This window comes from Gracilinanus agilis, chromosome 1 (assembly GCF_016433145.1).
Source record: "Gracilinanus agilis isolate LMUSP501 chromosome 1, AgileGrace, whole genome shotgun sequence".
NCBI lineage: Eukaryota > Metazoa > Chordata > Mammalia > Didelphimorphia > Didelphidae > Gracilinanus > Gracilinanus agilis.
The window spans coordinates 186,554,549-186,570,989 of NC_058130.1; the positions used below are offsets into that span (position 1 = coordinate 186,554,549).

At 38.7% G+C, this 16,441-nt stretch overlaps 1 protein-coding gene across 1 annotated transcript in view; it reads left to right on the forward strand.

Moving 5' to 3' along the window:
* The window catches only part of SVEP1 (sushi, von Willebrand factor type A, EGF and pentraxin domain containing 1), a 350,045-nt gene extending 339,105 nt beyond the window's left edge, over positions 1 to 10,940 (forward strand). The window contains exons 47-48 of the mRNA XM_044678439.1: positions 6,698 to 6,791; positions 10,149 to 10,940. Coding sequence (XP_044534374.1) covers positions 6,698 to 6,791; positions 10,149 to 10,179 — 125 coding nt within the window. The 3' untranslated portion in view covers positions 10,180 to 10,940. The remainder of the gene's footprint in view (positions 1 to 6,697; positions 6,792 to 10,148) is intronic.
* The last annotated feature ends 5,501 nt before the right edge of the window (positions 10,941 to 16,441 follow it).

A 16,441-nucleotide genomic window follows, 5' to 3' on the forward strand; every position in this document is an offset into this window, starting at 1 on the left:
TAGAAATAATTGAGATGGAGCAGGCATTATTAGGAATTCAGGTGCATTCAAGAGACTTTTATTACATACCTCCTTGTTTCAGAATGCTAATGCTGCTATGTAAATGCTAGATATGGAGGCCAAAAAGACATCCTCCCTACCTTCATGAAGTTGAGTGTCATGTCCGGGCATATGAGACAGATTACGACCCACCTAGAATTGAATGATTCCAGCTTTTTCTATTTTTTTTATCTGTAATCCCTTATTTTGGTCCAGTCTTGGGACCTGCCCAAAGAATTGCAAGAATTTCAAAACGGAAGAATATGATTTTAATTATCTAATATAGAGATCATGTTGTTTCACCGAATGTATGTTAAAACTTCATGCAGAAGAACAAGAATGACTTATTTTAACTAGTAGAAAAACAGTTGCAAAACTCATTTAGAAAAGCAATATAACAATTTCTAACTTCCCACTGAAAAAAATTTCCAACAAAAAGACTTTTATCTTCCAATGCCAGGCAGAAGGAGGAAATAGGAAGTAGCCAACTGCAGTAGATTCACTAGTTTTAAAAGTCTCTATGTAGCCTAAAAATCAAAAAGGCCCATTTTAAAAAAGGGAAGCAGGAGGGATTTTCCATGGTTTTGGTTTACCAAATGCTCTGCTGCATATTTGTATTCATTGGGTGTGGTGAGACCAAAAGGGGGGAAAATGGATGTTTCAGTTTCCCAGCAATTTGCACACTATTTAGATTTAGACAGACTTGTTTATTTTTTCCACATTCCTTCTGAATTTAAAATTAAACTCATCATCCTTCACCCAAAACCAACCCCCTTTCAGAAAAGCACTAGTTTTGCACCTGTTGTCACAAATCTTTCTACTTACTGTGAAATAACCTTTAACTCTTACCTCTCCACCGTCCCTGATGTGAAGATCTTTATATCTCCTCAGCCTTTCTAAGTCCTTTCCATTCTTCTGATTGCTACAGGCCAAACCGATCTCTCCCTTATCTCAGCTTCTATTGCAGTTTTAGTCAGTACTGCATGGTTTAGCATTTAATTGTTCTCAAATTGTTTCACATGAACTAGTGTGATCTAATTATAGAGGGCATTTCAAAAGTCTTAGTGCAGCTTTAAGCTTTTAAAGCTTAAAATTGGCCTCAGACTTTTGGAATATTCTGTATTTCATAATTGAAAACTACTTAAGTCTTTTAACAACCCCAAGTTTGCCAGTATTGCAAAAGCTCACCTTTTTAACACCAGTATTCCCCCAGTGGCACTACATGACTAAGCATGATGGGATACCTTGACCACAGAAGAATTGAAAGTACCAACAACTCAATATAAGTTGGCTGTAGCAAATTACCAGCGATGACCTATACACAAGAAGCAGCACTAACATCTGCAAGCATATGGGCTGGTCATTGTATTAATGAAGAAGGACAGCAGGTGGGCAACTGGAGATGCTACACCAGTAACTCAGTGATATTAAAAGGATGAAAGAGGCCTTCAGCCCAGTGGGCAAATCTGCTAAAGAAAAAATATGGAAGAGGCAACTGGGTAGTGTGACGAATAGTGTGGGGCCAAGTCAAGAAGGATTGAGTTTAAATCTTATCTCAAACATTTATCAGGTGTGTAACTTGGGGCAGATTACTTTCCTTCTTCCTGCCTCAGTTTCCACATCTATAAAATGGGTGTGATCACACCACCTACTTCACAGAGTTATTTTAAAGATCAAATGAGTTAATATATTTAAAGCACTTAGAAAACTTCAAAGTGCTGTATAAATATATAAATATATATATATATATATATAGCTAACAAAGGACCACACAAATTGAAAAAGCCTGAGAAGTATTATGATCAGTGTCCTCCCATCACCCCTCCCACCCCCCAAATTATGACTTTCTCAAAATAAAGCGTTTGTTTTGTCCTCTCAATTACAATCCCTGAGAGTAGAAACAATATCATTCTTTGTCTTTCTCTCCACAGTTTCTTGCACACAGTAGGTGCTCAGTAAATGCTTCTTGGTTGATCAATTCCCAACTAAATTGAATTTCCTTAAGGGTAGGCAACATGTCTTGGATTTCTTTTGTATCTCTAGTAGCATCTCATAAAGTACAAGGAATACAGTAAGGATTCAATGTTGATATTTATTGGAGTTTAAATTTTGAAACAGATGTCTCTTTTTAAAAGGCCTCTTAATGTATAACCCAGTGGATTTGCTTGTCAGCTCCCAGAGTGGGGAGAGAAGAGGGGAGGGAGAGCACATGAATCAGGTTACCATGGAAAAATATTTTAATTAATTAATTAATTAAAGATTAAACAAAATATTCCTGGGGGCAGGGGAGGTAAAAAAGAAAATTAAAAATCTTGTACGGGTGCAATAGAAAAATCTCAATTTTTATTTCAAGATTTGGAAAAGGTCTTCAATGCAGTAGGTGACATCCACAGTGAGCGTGGTTTTTGAGAGATACAGCTACCCACTCCATGCCTTGGATTGTGAAATGAGAGCAGAGCTAGGCTTGGCAGGAAGCCCTTCATTCTCTCAGTAAATTGGCTCTCATTTAGAACTGCATCCATGTCTCTCTCTCTCTCTCTCTGCCAGGGGACAAAAGGTCTCTCTCTGGAGCTCTTTTAATATTTATCTTCCTCCGGCTTTTTCTGACTTGTATTTTCTATTTGAACAGAAGATCTAATTAATGTTGTTGTTGCTGTTTTGTTTCCCCTCAATCTCTGCCTCCCTACTTTTAAACCATCCACACGGCAGTTCTATGTTCTGTGTGCATTTGATGCAATAGGAGACACCAAAAAGACAGGGTGCCCCTTCTCCAGCCTTATTGTGAAAAATAAGCAAGCTAGCTTCAGTGATTTTTTTTAAATTAAATTAAATTTAATTTTTTTAAACCCTTACCTTCTGTCCTAGAGTCAATACTGTGTATTGGCTCCAAGGCAGAAGAATGGTAAGGGCTAGGCTTTAGGGATTAAGTGACTTGCCCAGAGTCACAGAGCTTGGAAATGTCTGAGGCCAGATTTGAACCTAGGACTTCCCAAGTGATTTTTTTTCAAATGAAGAAAAAGCTCTCTTTCCAAGCTTCCATTCTTTTTTTTTTTTTAATTTAATTAATTGATTTAGAATATTTTTCCATGGTTATATGATTCATGGTCTTTCCTTCCCCTCCTCCCAGCCCCCTCCCATAGCTAACGGGCAGTTCCAAGCTTCCATTCTTCATGGGTAAAGTTTTCATACAAACCTACAGACACTTGGCACATAGCAGAAGGAAGGCTTAGCAGAAAGGGTCTTGCATTTGGAATGAGAGGATCCAGACTTGCGTCCTAGGTCTGCTATTTATTTACTTACTCATGTGACCTTAAGCAAATCATTTCATTTTTCTGGGCCTCCATTGCCTTATTTGTAAAATGGGCTTGAATTCAATGACATCTAACATCCCTTTTGGTTCATGAACCCAACTGATGTCTTAGACTAGCCACATGTTCTCAATTTACAAAGCCTGTTTGAAACAGTCAAGATGGCAGATGGGAGCCAAGAAGTGGATTCCATAAGTGGTTTTATCAATCTAGGGCCTCTTAGTTATAAACATGGCACATTACTTCCTTTCTAAAATGTCTTGTCTGGGAACAGCTGGGTGGCTCAGTGGATTGAGAGCCAAGCCTGGAGACGGAAGTCCTGAGTTCAAATCTGGATTCAGATACTTCCTAGCTGTGTGACCCTGGGCAAGTCACTTAACCCCCATTGCCTAGCCCTTACTGCTCTTCTGCCTTGGAACCAATACACAGTATTGATTCTAAGACAGAAGGTAAAGGTTTAAAAAATAAAAATAATAAAATAAAATGTCTGAGGGCAGCGAGGTGGCCCAGGCCCTAGGAGTTGGGAGGTTCAAATCTGACCTTAGACACTTCCTAGCTGTGTAATCCTGGACAAGTCACTTAACCCCAGTTGCCTAGCCCCTATACTTAGTATTAATCCCAAGATAGAAGGTAAGGGTTTAAAAATAAAATAAGATAAATAAAATAAAATAAAATAAAATAAAATAATAAGGTAAGGGTTTAAAAATAAAATAAGATAAATAAAATAAAATAAAATAATAAAATAAAATAAAATGTCTTGTTTGAAAGATTCGTAGAGAAGCAGGGTAGGCAATTGTGAGTGGAGATGAAAGGAATGGCACCTCATTAATCTTCCACTCTCTGGGCTAACATTAGGTCCCTGATAACTTAGAAGTACTGTCAATGAATGGAATATATGCAGCTGTCTTACTCCCATGTTTTTTTAAAAAATATCCATTAAATCACATCTTTCTCCCTCTCCCCAATTTGGGCATATATACAAATCTGCAGTCATCATATTTTCTTGTCTTTTCTTTTTAAGAATTTTTTTGTAAAATAGTTCTCTGTGTAATCACTCCTCAATCTCCTTAGAATCAACGCTGTGTATTGGTTCCAAGACAGAAGAGCAATAAGGGCTAGGCAATGGGGTTAAATGACTTGCCCAAGGTTACACAGCTTGGAAGTGTCTGAGGTCAGATTTAAACCCAAGACCTCCCATCTCTGGGTCTGACTCTCAATCCACTGAGCCACCCAGCTGTCCTCCATGTCATATTTTTTAACACAACTCAGCCAAGTTAATGCCATTTTATCCATTTATATATTTGTCTATTCATTCTTTCATTTGCTATCTTAAAACCTGCTCTGCTAGATAATTTTCCTTTAAATAAGTGGTGAGTATGTTCTACTTGTCTGGTATTATTACTCTGAGCTTTGTCATCATTAAGGGATAAACTTTTGCCCATACCTTACCAAGGACAAGTTTTTCTAAAATTTGGAAATTCCTGTTATTCAATCCTATTTTTAATCTGCAAGCACTGGACTTGAAGTCGTAAGACAGAGTACAGTTCAAGCCATAGATCTACCGTGTCATAGTTTTATCATTGAAAAGTCAATTCGTCTCTTAGGGGATCAATTTCCTTATCTGTAAAATGGGGTAATTATGACTTTACCATCTATATCAAAGAGTTATTCTAATGTTCAAACTTTACAAAGTGGCCTAGAATTCATCGAGTAGGGAAAGGACATGCTAAGACTTTCACTTTAGGTAAATTATTTTGGCAGCTAACCAGAGAAAGGATGAGAGTAAAGAGAAGCTTGAATCAGGGGGCTCCATTAAGGAGCTATTACAGTGGTCTGGGCAGGTTATTAAGGGTGGTGACTGTGTGAGTAAAGAGAAGGGACACATACAAGAGATATTGTAAAGGCAAATGTGACAAGATTTGGCAACAGATTGGATATGTGGCGTAAGAGTTAAAGATCAAGAATGATACAGAAGGGGGCAGCTGGGTCACTCAGTGGTTTGAGAGCAAGGCCTAGAGACGGGAGGTCCTGAGTTCAAATCTGGCCTCAGACACTTCCCAGCTGTGTGACCCTGGGCAAGTCACTTGACCCCCATTGCCTACCCTTACCACTCTTCTGCCTTGGAGCCAATAAGCAGTATTGACTCCAAGACAGAAGGTAATGGTTTAAAAAAAAAAAAAAGAATGATACAGACATTGTAAATATGACTGACTCAGAGCCATATCCATAATAAGGAAGTAGATGAAAAAAGATGTTTTGTATTCTAATAAATATTCTAATTTTGAGAAACACCTTTATTGTATATCTGGTTTTCTGGGGAAAGTGACCTTGCAGTGGCTATTTTGCATGTCTTTTTTTTATGCAATAAAAGAGGCTTGGACTAGAAAAATAAAATTGAATTTTGGATGTCTACAAAGCATCTAGTTCTAAATGCCCAAAAGATAATTATTGATGTGGAACTGGAGCTCAGGAGAGAGACCATGGCTAGGCTAAGATATTACAGATCAGGAGAGAGACCAGGGCTAGGCTACTATAATAAGTCTACATGGAGATAGAAATTGAACCTACAGCAGCTATATGAAAAGTATATGAAAGTAAAGAATAGGAGTTCTTTACAGGGCGTTGATGGGCTTTTCTTTTCATATTTCGATAGCTATATTTCAGTAAAATTTGCTTCGTTGTAATCCTAGGGATTTTATTTTATGCATCCATTCTGTGTATTTATTTTGTGCATCAAACATAAGGTAAGAAGGAAACCACAGGCCTCACCAGATATCCAAAGGGTCTATATCACACCCCCAAAAAAGATTAGGAACCCCTAGTACAGAGAGGAAAAAGAAAAGATGCCAGAAGAGAGCCTTGGGGAGATAGCCATGGTTAGTATAGTTAGAAAATCCAACAAGAGATCCAGGCCTAGAGATGGGAGGTCCTGGGTTCAGATTTGATCTCAAATACTTCCTAGCTGTGTGTCCCTTTCACTTAATCCCTATCGCCTACCCCTTACCACTCTTCTGCCTTGGAACCAATACACAGTATTGATTCTAAGGTGCAAGGTAAGGGTTAAAAAAAGATGATCCAACAAAGGAGATTGAGGAGCGAACAGAGAGGTACAGGGAGGACCAGGAGAAAACTGTTTTACAAAACATATTAAGGGCAGAGTCTCCAGCAGAGAGAAAGTGATTCACAATATTAAATGCTTCAGAGAGGCCAAGAAGGATTAGGATTGAGAAAAGGTCATTGGATGTGACAATCAGAGGATCACTGGTATGTTTGTAAGAGACAGCCCAATGGGGTGATGAGGTCTTTGAAATACTTACACATTAAATCCATATGTCTATTTTTAAATATAGCTGTTTGCCAGTCTCCCTGCTTAAATGGTGGGAAATGCATAAGACCAAATCGATGCCATTGTCTCTCTACTTGGACTGGACATGATTGCTCGAGGTAAGTCAACCAGGCAGGGACATTTAGTTAAGATAAACTACGAATCAAAGTCATTTTAACCAAGTTGTTCCATATGTGATCCAATGGAAAATCCAGCAGTCACGACTTCAGCATAAGTTTCCACATCTTCAGTCTTAGCAGTGGCTTGAAACATTTGAATTTTCAGTTGATGATAAGAGCCAGGAAATGCTAGAAGGAAAGAGTGGGAACAAAGAGAGAATGAAAATGGGAATTAGAATGGAAAACACATGCCTACAGGTGACCAGTCTAGATATGAGAATTACTCATGACGAATTAGAGGAAACTGTTTAAAGAGAACCAGAGCCAGTGGAGAAGATGATTATGAAATCCTTAAGAATTAAATATAAGGGAATAGCAGAGGAGAAAGGAATAGGGCAGTATCAGTCTGGGAAAGAAAGGCTTTCCTTGGCTAAGAGAGATTTGTTATAGTAATGGTGTCAGAGAAATACAGAGGGGAAAATTCTGATCATTGGAAAGGATCCTACAAGAAAGAATTAGGTGTACACCTCACATTAGAAAGGAAAGAGGTAGAGACAGACTAGAAAGATAGGATTGGCACCATGGGGAGGAGCTGGGACAGGAATCTGGAACTTGTTTCCCATTTCTTCTCTGTAACAAGTTTCAATATTTCTGTCAGAAGGAAAAACTAGGAAAATATCTTAAAGTTCTCTGGTTTTGATTGCTTTTTTTCTCTCAATTCATTGGGAAAAACCATCATCTGTCATAAAGGCTATCAGAGTTTATGAAAGTTCTCCACTGTAGAGGACATTCTTTTTCCCCCACTTTAAAATCCTTACCTTTTGTCTTATAATTGATACTAAATATGAGTTCCAAGGCAGAAAAAAAAAGGTAAGTGCTAGGCAATTGGGCTTAGTGACTTGCCCAGGGTCACCCAGCTAGGAAATGTCTGAGGCCAGATTTGAGCCCAGGTCCTCCAGTCTCCTGGCCTGGCTCTCTCTCTATCCACTGAGCCACCTAAGCTGCCCATATTGCAGGATTATTTCAAGGCCTTTTAAGTGTGAGGATAGAAAGGAGTTCAAGTTTTTATTGTAATCAACAGATTATAAAATGCTTTCTTTACTGCAATACAGTTGATGTAGTTAAAAGACCAACAAAGAAAGTTGAGGAGTGATATGACAGGTAGAGGAAGGAAGGACCAGGAGAGAACCGGTTCACAAAAACAGAAAGGAATGAGCATCTAGAATGGGAAAAGAATGTCCCCATTTTAGAGAAAGGAAAAAAATGAGGGACAGAGGTTGTGACTTGCTCATACAGGAAAGTGAGAACAATAAAATGAAGAAGAGATGAAGAAAGAGAAAGAGGGAGTAAGGGGGGGGAGTAGGGAGGGGGGACATATTGGAGGGAAGAAATGGAAGAAGCTCTGACCCCAGAGGAATATCTCTGTTTTTCTGCTTTTCCTATTAATAGTGAAATTCACAGTTCATTTTGGTGAGATGGTAGAGGCTTCTTTTTATTTCTGATTTTGAGGAATGGAACAAATAGTAAAGATACAAACCGAGTTCCAAAGCCCATTAATATGGGACTCTCTCCTCCCTGGTGGAGATCAATGCCCCATGCCTGTTACACTGATAATCTGTATTATATCAGACTTTCATTGCATGTAATTATGACCCAGGAGACAAGATTTGAACAACAAAACATCTAACACAGTGTTGTCATTTTAATTCTTGTCCCAGGGCAATGTTTCTTACTTCTCCCAGTGAAGTGATTTGATTAAATGAATTTGTACCAAAGTATTAGAGAATCAATTTATTACCACCTGTCCAAACAATAGCACTCCAGGACTGGTTTTTCAGTGATTCCAAATCACATTTCTCTCTGGTCCCTTACACTTCAGGGTATGACAGAGTGGGAAGGTTATCTGATCTGGAATCTGGAAACCTAGATTTTAGTTGTTATTCTGATGCTGAACTACACTTTACCTTGAGCAAATTAATCCCATCTCTTTGAGCTTCAGGATCTTGGTGGGAAACAGAGAAGGAAGAGAGAGGAACAGAAGTTTGGGATAGATGGTAATAAGCGTGAGAATAACAATAGTGTAATAACAATAGCATTGAGATAGCTCTTAGAGGTTTACAAAGAACTCTCTTTTGATCTTGCAAATTATCTCTAATATTCTTCCATCTAAATGGCTGTGTGATCTTCATGGCTGTCACAATGAATAACTCAGTGATGGCCTAATTTCCAACATCAGTGATAGGCCAGTCCCAGCTTTCCTAGCCTTTCAAGTGTTCCCTAAATTGGAGGTGTCAAACCTGCTGCCCACTGCCCCTCTGCTGCTAATAAAAATCCCTAGTGCTGCCTGAACCAGATTAAAATGTCCTAAGTAAATATTTAACCAAGTAGATATATATGCATATATATATACATGTATATACATAATATTATATAATGATATTACTTTTATAATAAGTAATATATTTGTATATTAATTTAATGGCATAATATATACATAAATATATATTCACATTGCAACATAGTGTCTAATTGTTGTTTTTTAAGTCAATATACAGCCCCAGAGATCTGTTTCTATTGTGTTTGTCCCCATTACCTAAAATCACACCTCACTACTGAGTAGTGTTATGAATAAGATTAGATTAGCTAGTTATTAGGTATTGATTACATATTGATTAGGAAGTACCTAGCAGGAAGGAGCTGGAGCTGGGAATTCCAGGTTGGAATGAAGGAAAAGGAAGTCTATCTGTGTTCTGTGTGTGGACTCCATTAGTGGTAGGCAAAAACTGTTGCCAGCCTGGGAGACCTCAGAGCAAAGGACATCCTATTTCCTGTTTTCCCCTGGGATCCTGTGTGGTGTGGCATTTAAGGAAAGGACAAGATCTACAGAGCCAAGAGAAGAGGACAGTGCTTCAAGCAAACCCCTTACTGCTTGGTTCCTGAGACTACTGTAGTTCCTGGCATCCTCCTTCATTCCAACCTGGAATTTCCAGCTCCTTCCTGCTAGGTACTTCCTAATCAATATATAATCAATACCTAATAACTAGCTAATCTAATCTTACTCATAACCGTAGGTCATCACTCTACTTTCCTACAAAGCTGATCTCACCTACAAGACTTTAAATGATTTAAAAGAAGGAATTGTGTCTTCTTGGATTCCTGTGTATCCCACAAATCTCTTTTCAGACCAAGTATTTAACAAACAGGATGGGTAAAAGCCAATCCACAAGTTAAATGCTAAAGGGCTTAGGAATCCATGGCCCTAAAGCCTCCTGCGCCCTTGGTTAAATTCCACTCTACTTGAAGGTCCTTTGCCTGTAGAATGCAGTTCACTTGTATGGGTTTGCATTTTCTCTACAGGAAAAGAAAAACTGGGTTTCATCCCTTCTAACAAGACCACAGCAAAGCGGCGCTCTCAAAAAGGCAAGATCATCTCTCCCGGCCAGTCCCTGGGGATTCTGGAACATGGACATTAAAAATCCAACATGGTGCTGGTTCTTTTGGAAAGTTATTTTGTTAATTTTTGTTGTACTTGTTTTTGTTTTTATTTTGTGATACATTTTTCCTTGAGTTTTCCATTAAAAAAATCTACCTGTATTTTCATATGCAAAAATGTATCTTAAGTATATGCTGCTACACCCACATAATATGTACATATTCTGTCATGAATTAGGAAAATTTCATGTATGCATTTTGGTTGCTTTTTTAAAATTCCTTTGAATATGTTTGTCAAGTATAAGTTACACTGCCAAGCAGTGTGATGCAGGCTTGCCATTCCATGGACTTTCCAAGCCCACAACATAACCCAGAAGCCAAGCCACAGCGAGATGACTGGTTGTATTAATGACATGTAAGCTATCCCACAGTTCTCTAACACAGATTACCGTCTTAGCTAACATACTTCATGAGGATGAATACATGAAAAGGAGGGCCTGGTTCATCCCACTTATATAATGTAGCATCATTTTCTTGGAAATGTTTATAACAATGAATTTTTCATCTTAACTTAGCTAGATATTTAGGGATTAGATTGCCTACTCCCCATCTCCCTTCCCCCATATAAGATGCTACAGACAGCAGGAATAGCTGGTTGCCATGGAAATAAAAAAAAACTACCTTTATTCCCTCAACAGGATACACAGAAAGATAAGGCAAGGCCCATAGTAGAAAGAAATCTCTAGGACGTAAAAAGCTACAAAGGGAAAGGGATTTTTTGGTTTTGTTTCTGTTTTGTTTTCCTTTTATCAGAATTGTGATTTCATAGATGGAAGGAGTTCCTGATAAGGAACTTCCTCTACCAATCAGATACATGGGCACTTTCTCTGAAACTTACAGTCTTTGAATTCTCCAGGACACAAAGAGGTGAAATGATTTGCCCAAATCTTTCTGACTCCAAGGCCAGCTCTCTATATCCACTGTACCGAGCTGCCTTTCTAAGGGCACAGATCTTAAAGGAACCTTTTTTCCCCTCTCTCAGTTCCCATCTCACATCTGCACTTGCTGGAATAATTACATACAACTGCCCTACATGCAACCCCAGCAGAAAACAACAACAATAGCCTTATCTCATATTTTTAGCATGCCAATGAAATAGAGATGGCAGAAAATGACCCAAAAGCACATTTTTTAATAAATAAAAGAGGAGAGAGAAGAAAAAAGGAATGCATGAAAGGGGTCGGGAAAAAGGTATCTTAAATATATGCTGCTACATCTATCCAATATGTACATATTCTGCTATGAATTAGGGAAATGGCATGTATACATTTTGGTCATTATTTTTAATTCCTTTAAATATGTTTGTCAAGTATACGTTTCATTGCCAACAGTATCATGCAGACTTGCCATTCCATGGATTTTCCAAGCCCACAACATAACATGGAAGCCAAGTCACAGCTAGATGACTGGTTGTTTTAGAAAAGAAGACTGGTAAGCCACTCCCGAGTAGTCAAGGGGCTCAGAAGTAAAAAGGAGAGTACAAGTAAAGCATAGTGTTCCAATCCATTCCCAGAGAGGCCAAAATGTTCTCTCTCTAGAGTTTCTCTCTAAAAGACTCATCACCTCCAGAACCTTTCTGTTCTACCATAACTAATGATGTAGTACCTGGCTTTGCCATTTAGAACTCAGTAACCTATTCTTGGATGTCAAGAAATTCCTGGAATTCAAGTTCTTAGAAATAAGTGTTTGTGCATTGAGTGGAATTTGGGAAAAATAAAGAGAAAATTTGGTGTGATTTCAGTTTGGATCTAAAAGCTTCACTAAAATTGAGGAAGTTTCTGCCCCCTAAGCCGCCATAGGCATTTGATGAGAACACCCTTGAAAAGAAATATTTACTGGTGATTTACTGTGTGTGAGAAAAAAAATCAATCTATTGACCTCAAATATATAATGCCTGCATGTCCATTCCTATTCCAGGTTAGCCTTTTAAGGAGAATAGGGCAATGAGAATTCTGATAGGTTCAAAGAGGTAGAAGGAACATCAAAGATCAATGATTATCTCATCCACTTTACAGAAGGGGAAACTGAGTCCAATAGAAATTAAATGACTTGCTGAAGGTCACACAATTAATTGGTATCAGAAGCAGGACATGAAACCAGGACCTCTGATTCCAGAGCTAATATAACACAGATGGCAGAGTACAAGAAGCAAAATGAAGAAGAAAAATTCAAATCTCACCTCTTCCTAGCTATATGACACTGGGCAAGTCACCTCTTATTCGCCATCTGTAAAATGAGATAGTTGGATGGGATGTGGCCTCTGAGGTCCCTTCTAATTCTAAATCTATGACTTTCTCACTGTTTCAGAAAACAGTTCTACCAAGAGAAATTCATTACAGTAGATAGAGGATCATGCTTGGGAATTATGAGTCTTGGACCCTAACACACACAGTGAACACTAACTACAGGTGCTTCAATTAACCACTCTGAGCTTCAGTTCTCCTCCTCTATAAAATGGAGTAAAAATCTTTGTACCAGCTGCCTCACACACTTAGGAAGGCATTACATATATGTAAAATGATATTATTTTTAATGGATGGAGTAGTAGAAAGAGCTTTGTAAATGTGGAAGAACCATGTACACTGACTCAGTAAATTGTTGAGCTACCTTTGACTTTTTCTGTACCTACTTCTCTGCTTTTCCCACCCTTTGATCAATTGCCACTGATATTAGAAATTAGATTCGCCTGTTGGGAAGGGGAAGAAGTTGGATTTGGAGATCTCAAGGATTTGTTCTGTGATTAGAAGGGCTGGCCAATGCTTCATTCTTTCAGTTTCAAGAGAGAACTTGTCCGAACAGATATTATAGGTCCCTTTCAGGTGAAAATATATGATCCTATGAGCAAGAGCTTAAGATCTCTTCAAGGCATCATGACATACGAATCCTCTGAACAGGGTAAGTCACACATAGAGAGCTAGAATGGACCTCAGAGGTCATCTAAGTCAACCCCTCTTTTATAATTGAGCAAAATGAGACCAAAAAAGATTATCAATCAATCAAAAAAGCATTTATTAAGCACATACTATGTGACAGGCACTATGCTAAGCCCTGATGATACAAAAAAAAAAAAAAAAGGAAAAGATAGTCCCTGCCCTCAAGGAGTTTATAATCTAAAGGTGACTTAACTAAAGTCACAGAGGTGGGAAAGCTGAGACTTGGAATTGGAGCCCAGGTCTTTGGAATCTAAGATAATGCAGCTTTCTAAAGAAAATAATCAAGATAAAATATCTTATCAATGCAGGACATAATTCCTTGTTGGTCTACCTTGTCTTACATTTTTCCCATTACAAAACTACTGTAAATATGAGAATAAGTATGATTGCCCTACTTTATGAGATCCCTAAAAAACAGTGAAAATCAGGCTGGTTTTCAGTTTGGGATTGTTTTGGATCACTGAAATAAAAACACAAGCAGACACTAGACCTTTTGAGGCACCCCAGAACATACAAAAGAAAATATAATTTCCAAAACATATGTGAACAAGACTCCAGGAATTAGCTTTGACTATGAGAATGAATTATCATAAAAAGCAACAGGAAAATGTGCAGTAGTTTGGGTTACATGAGAGTCCATCTTTGTATACTTGGGCTCAAGAAATGTATGTTTTTATTGTGCACAGCCTAGCCACTATTTCCATTAAAAACTGGTACCTAGTGGGGCAGCTGAGTGGCTCAATGGACTGAGAGCCAGACCTAGAGACAGGAGGTCCTAGGTTCAAATCTGGTGGTTTCAGACACTTTCTATCTATGTGACTCTGAGCAAGTCACTTAACCCCCATTGCCTAGCCCTTACCGCTCTTCTGCCTTGGAACAAAAACACAGTATTGATTCTAAAAAGGAAGGTAACCCAGCTGTGTGACCCTGGGCAAGTCACTTGACCCCCATTGCCCACCCTTATCACTCTTCTACCAAGGAGCCAATACAAGAAGTTAAGGGCTTAAAAAATAAAATAAAATAAAAAGGAAGGTAAGGGTTTAAAAAAAAATAAACTAGTATCTACTCTGGAATGCCTAGACTTCATGGAATTTTCTGTGTAGGGTATGTTGAGTGCTTTCTTGTATTTCTACATAGTGAGAAAGAATCTGAAATTATCTTTGACAGGAAGCAAATTTAATTGCTCTTTCCTGACTTTCATGGAGGTTGTCAGGCCTTCTGACCCTCAGACACTTATAACCTCCTAAAGCAACTATTCCCAGCATAATTACCTATTTGAATACACAATAGCCCAAGATCTGGGGAGGAGGGAGGGAAAAATAAACAGAACCTTAAAGAAGATAGCTTTTTTTAAATCAAAACAACAATTTGCAGCTGGTGCTCCATGACTTCAAGCATACATAAAGACCATAGAGATGGAGATAGAAAGGTCCTAAGCTGTCATCAAGTCCAATCTACTCATTTTGCAGATGAAGCAATTGAGGCCCAGGAAGATTAAATAACTTATCCAAGGTTACACAGGTAGTAGGTATCAGAGGTGGGATCTGAGCTCAGGTCCTCTGATTCCAGAGCCAGTTAATATTCATTCAGCTGCTTAAGAGAAGGTTGCTTAGAGGGCAGTTGGATGGCTCAGTGGATTGAGAGCCAGGCCTAGAGACGGGAGGTCCCTGGTTCAAATGTGACCTCAGATACTTCCTAGCTGTGTGACCCTGGGCAAGTCACTTGACCCCACTGCCTAGCCCTTACTGCTCTTCTGCCTACACAGTATTGATCCTAATGCAGATGGTAAGGGTTTAAATATTTTTTTTAATTTTTTTAAAAAGAGGAGGTTGCTTTGTTTAAAGCTGCCAGTAAGGATTCATTAAAGAGACTTATCCACATGGGTGTATGCTGAAACCAACAGCAAGTGGGTGCAGGTCCTTGGTTGGCCTGGGCCTCTGACATCGTGCTCCTGGGAGAATGACTGTCTTTCTCTCGCCTGGACACTGACCAAGCCACTGTTCTTACGAATCATTTTCACAAGTTTTCCTCTCCACCCTAATAAGTTGTAACCTGTTTCATTACATGCCTGATCCTCACCCTTCTGAATCATCCCAAACCTTCTTTTCATAATGTCCTCTGGAGAATGGAAAACAGCATGTATGCACTAATGCACTATGTTCACAAATAAAAATGCATTCTGTCATCAAGAAAATCCCAAAGGGGGGTAGTAGCTAGGTGGCTCAGTGGATGGAGAGAGAAGCTTAGAGACAGGCGATTCTGGGATTAAATCTGGCTTCAGATACCTCCTAGCTGTGTGACCCTGGGCAAGTCACTTAACCCCCATTGCTTAGCCCTTTCCCTCTTCTGCCTTGGAACCCAAACACAGTGTTGACTCTAAGACAGAAATAAGGGTTCAAAAAAAAAAGAATATCTTAGAAATGTCAAACACCCAGGCTCCATTGCAGTTCAACACTCCCCAGTATAACCCAGGAAAATTAAAATATTGTGGGGGGGGGATATTTAACAAAATAAATTAAACTACAACAGAGTATAGATAATATTAGTATGGGATTTTCTAAGTCAATGTGCTACCCACAAAGATCCTTATGGATGGTTTAGTTTCCCCTGTTTCTTTTTGAGTTTTGATGCCATTGCTTTAGGCAATGGTTTCCAAACTTTTTTGGCCTACCTCCCCCTTTCCAGAAAAAATATTACTTAGTCCCCTGGAAATTATTTTTTTTTATTTTAATAGCAATTAATAGAAAAGATAAATGCACCTGTGGCCATCACCACCTCCCTGGATCGTTGCAGCACCCACCAGGGGGCGGTGGCGCCCACTTTGGGAATCACCGCTTTAGAGTATATTCAGGGACCAACCTGAAAAAAAAAAAAGAATTAATCTTGGTAAAAATGATTTAAATTCCACAATTCTTCCTTTCTGTAACCTGCTCTTAAAATTAAAAGTGAGAAGATGCAGGCAAGGAATAAAGTTAAAATAAAGTCTCTCCCAGATGGAAATAAAAGAGTCAATATATAAAATAAATGTTGTGGTCAGCTCCTTGGCTGGCCTCATGACTGCCCATACCATGTCTGAATGGTTAGTTGTTTAGAGAGGCCATGTATTATGGTAGAAAAAGTGTTGGATCTGGAGTTTGAGGATCTGGGTTCATATCCCATCTTGGATATTTACTAACAGAATGGCCCTAGTCAAGTCACTTTCTGGCTTCATTTCTCCATCTGTAA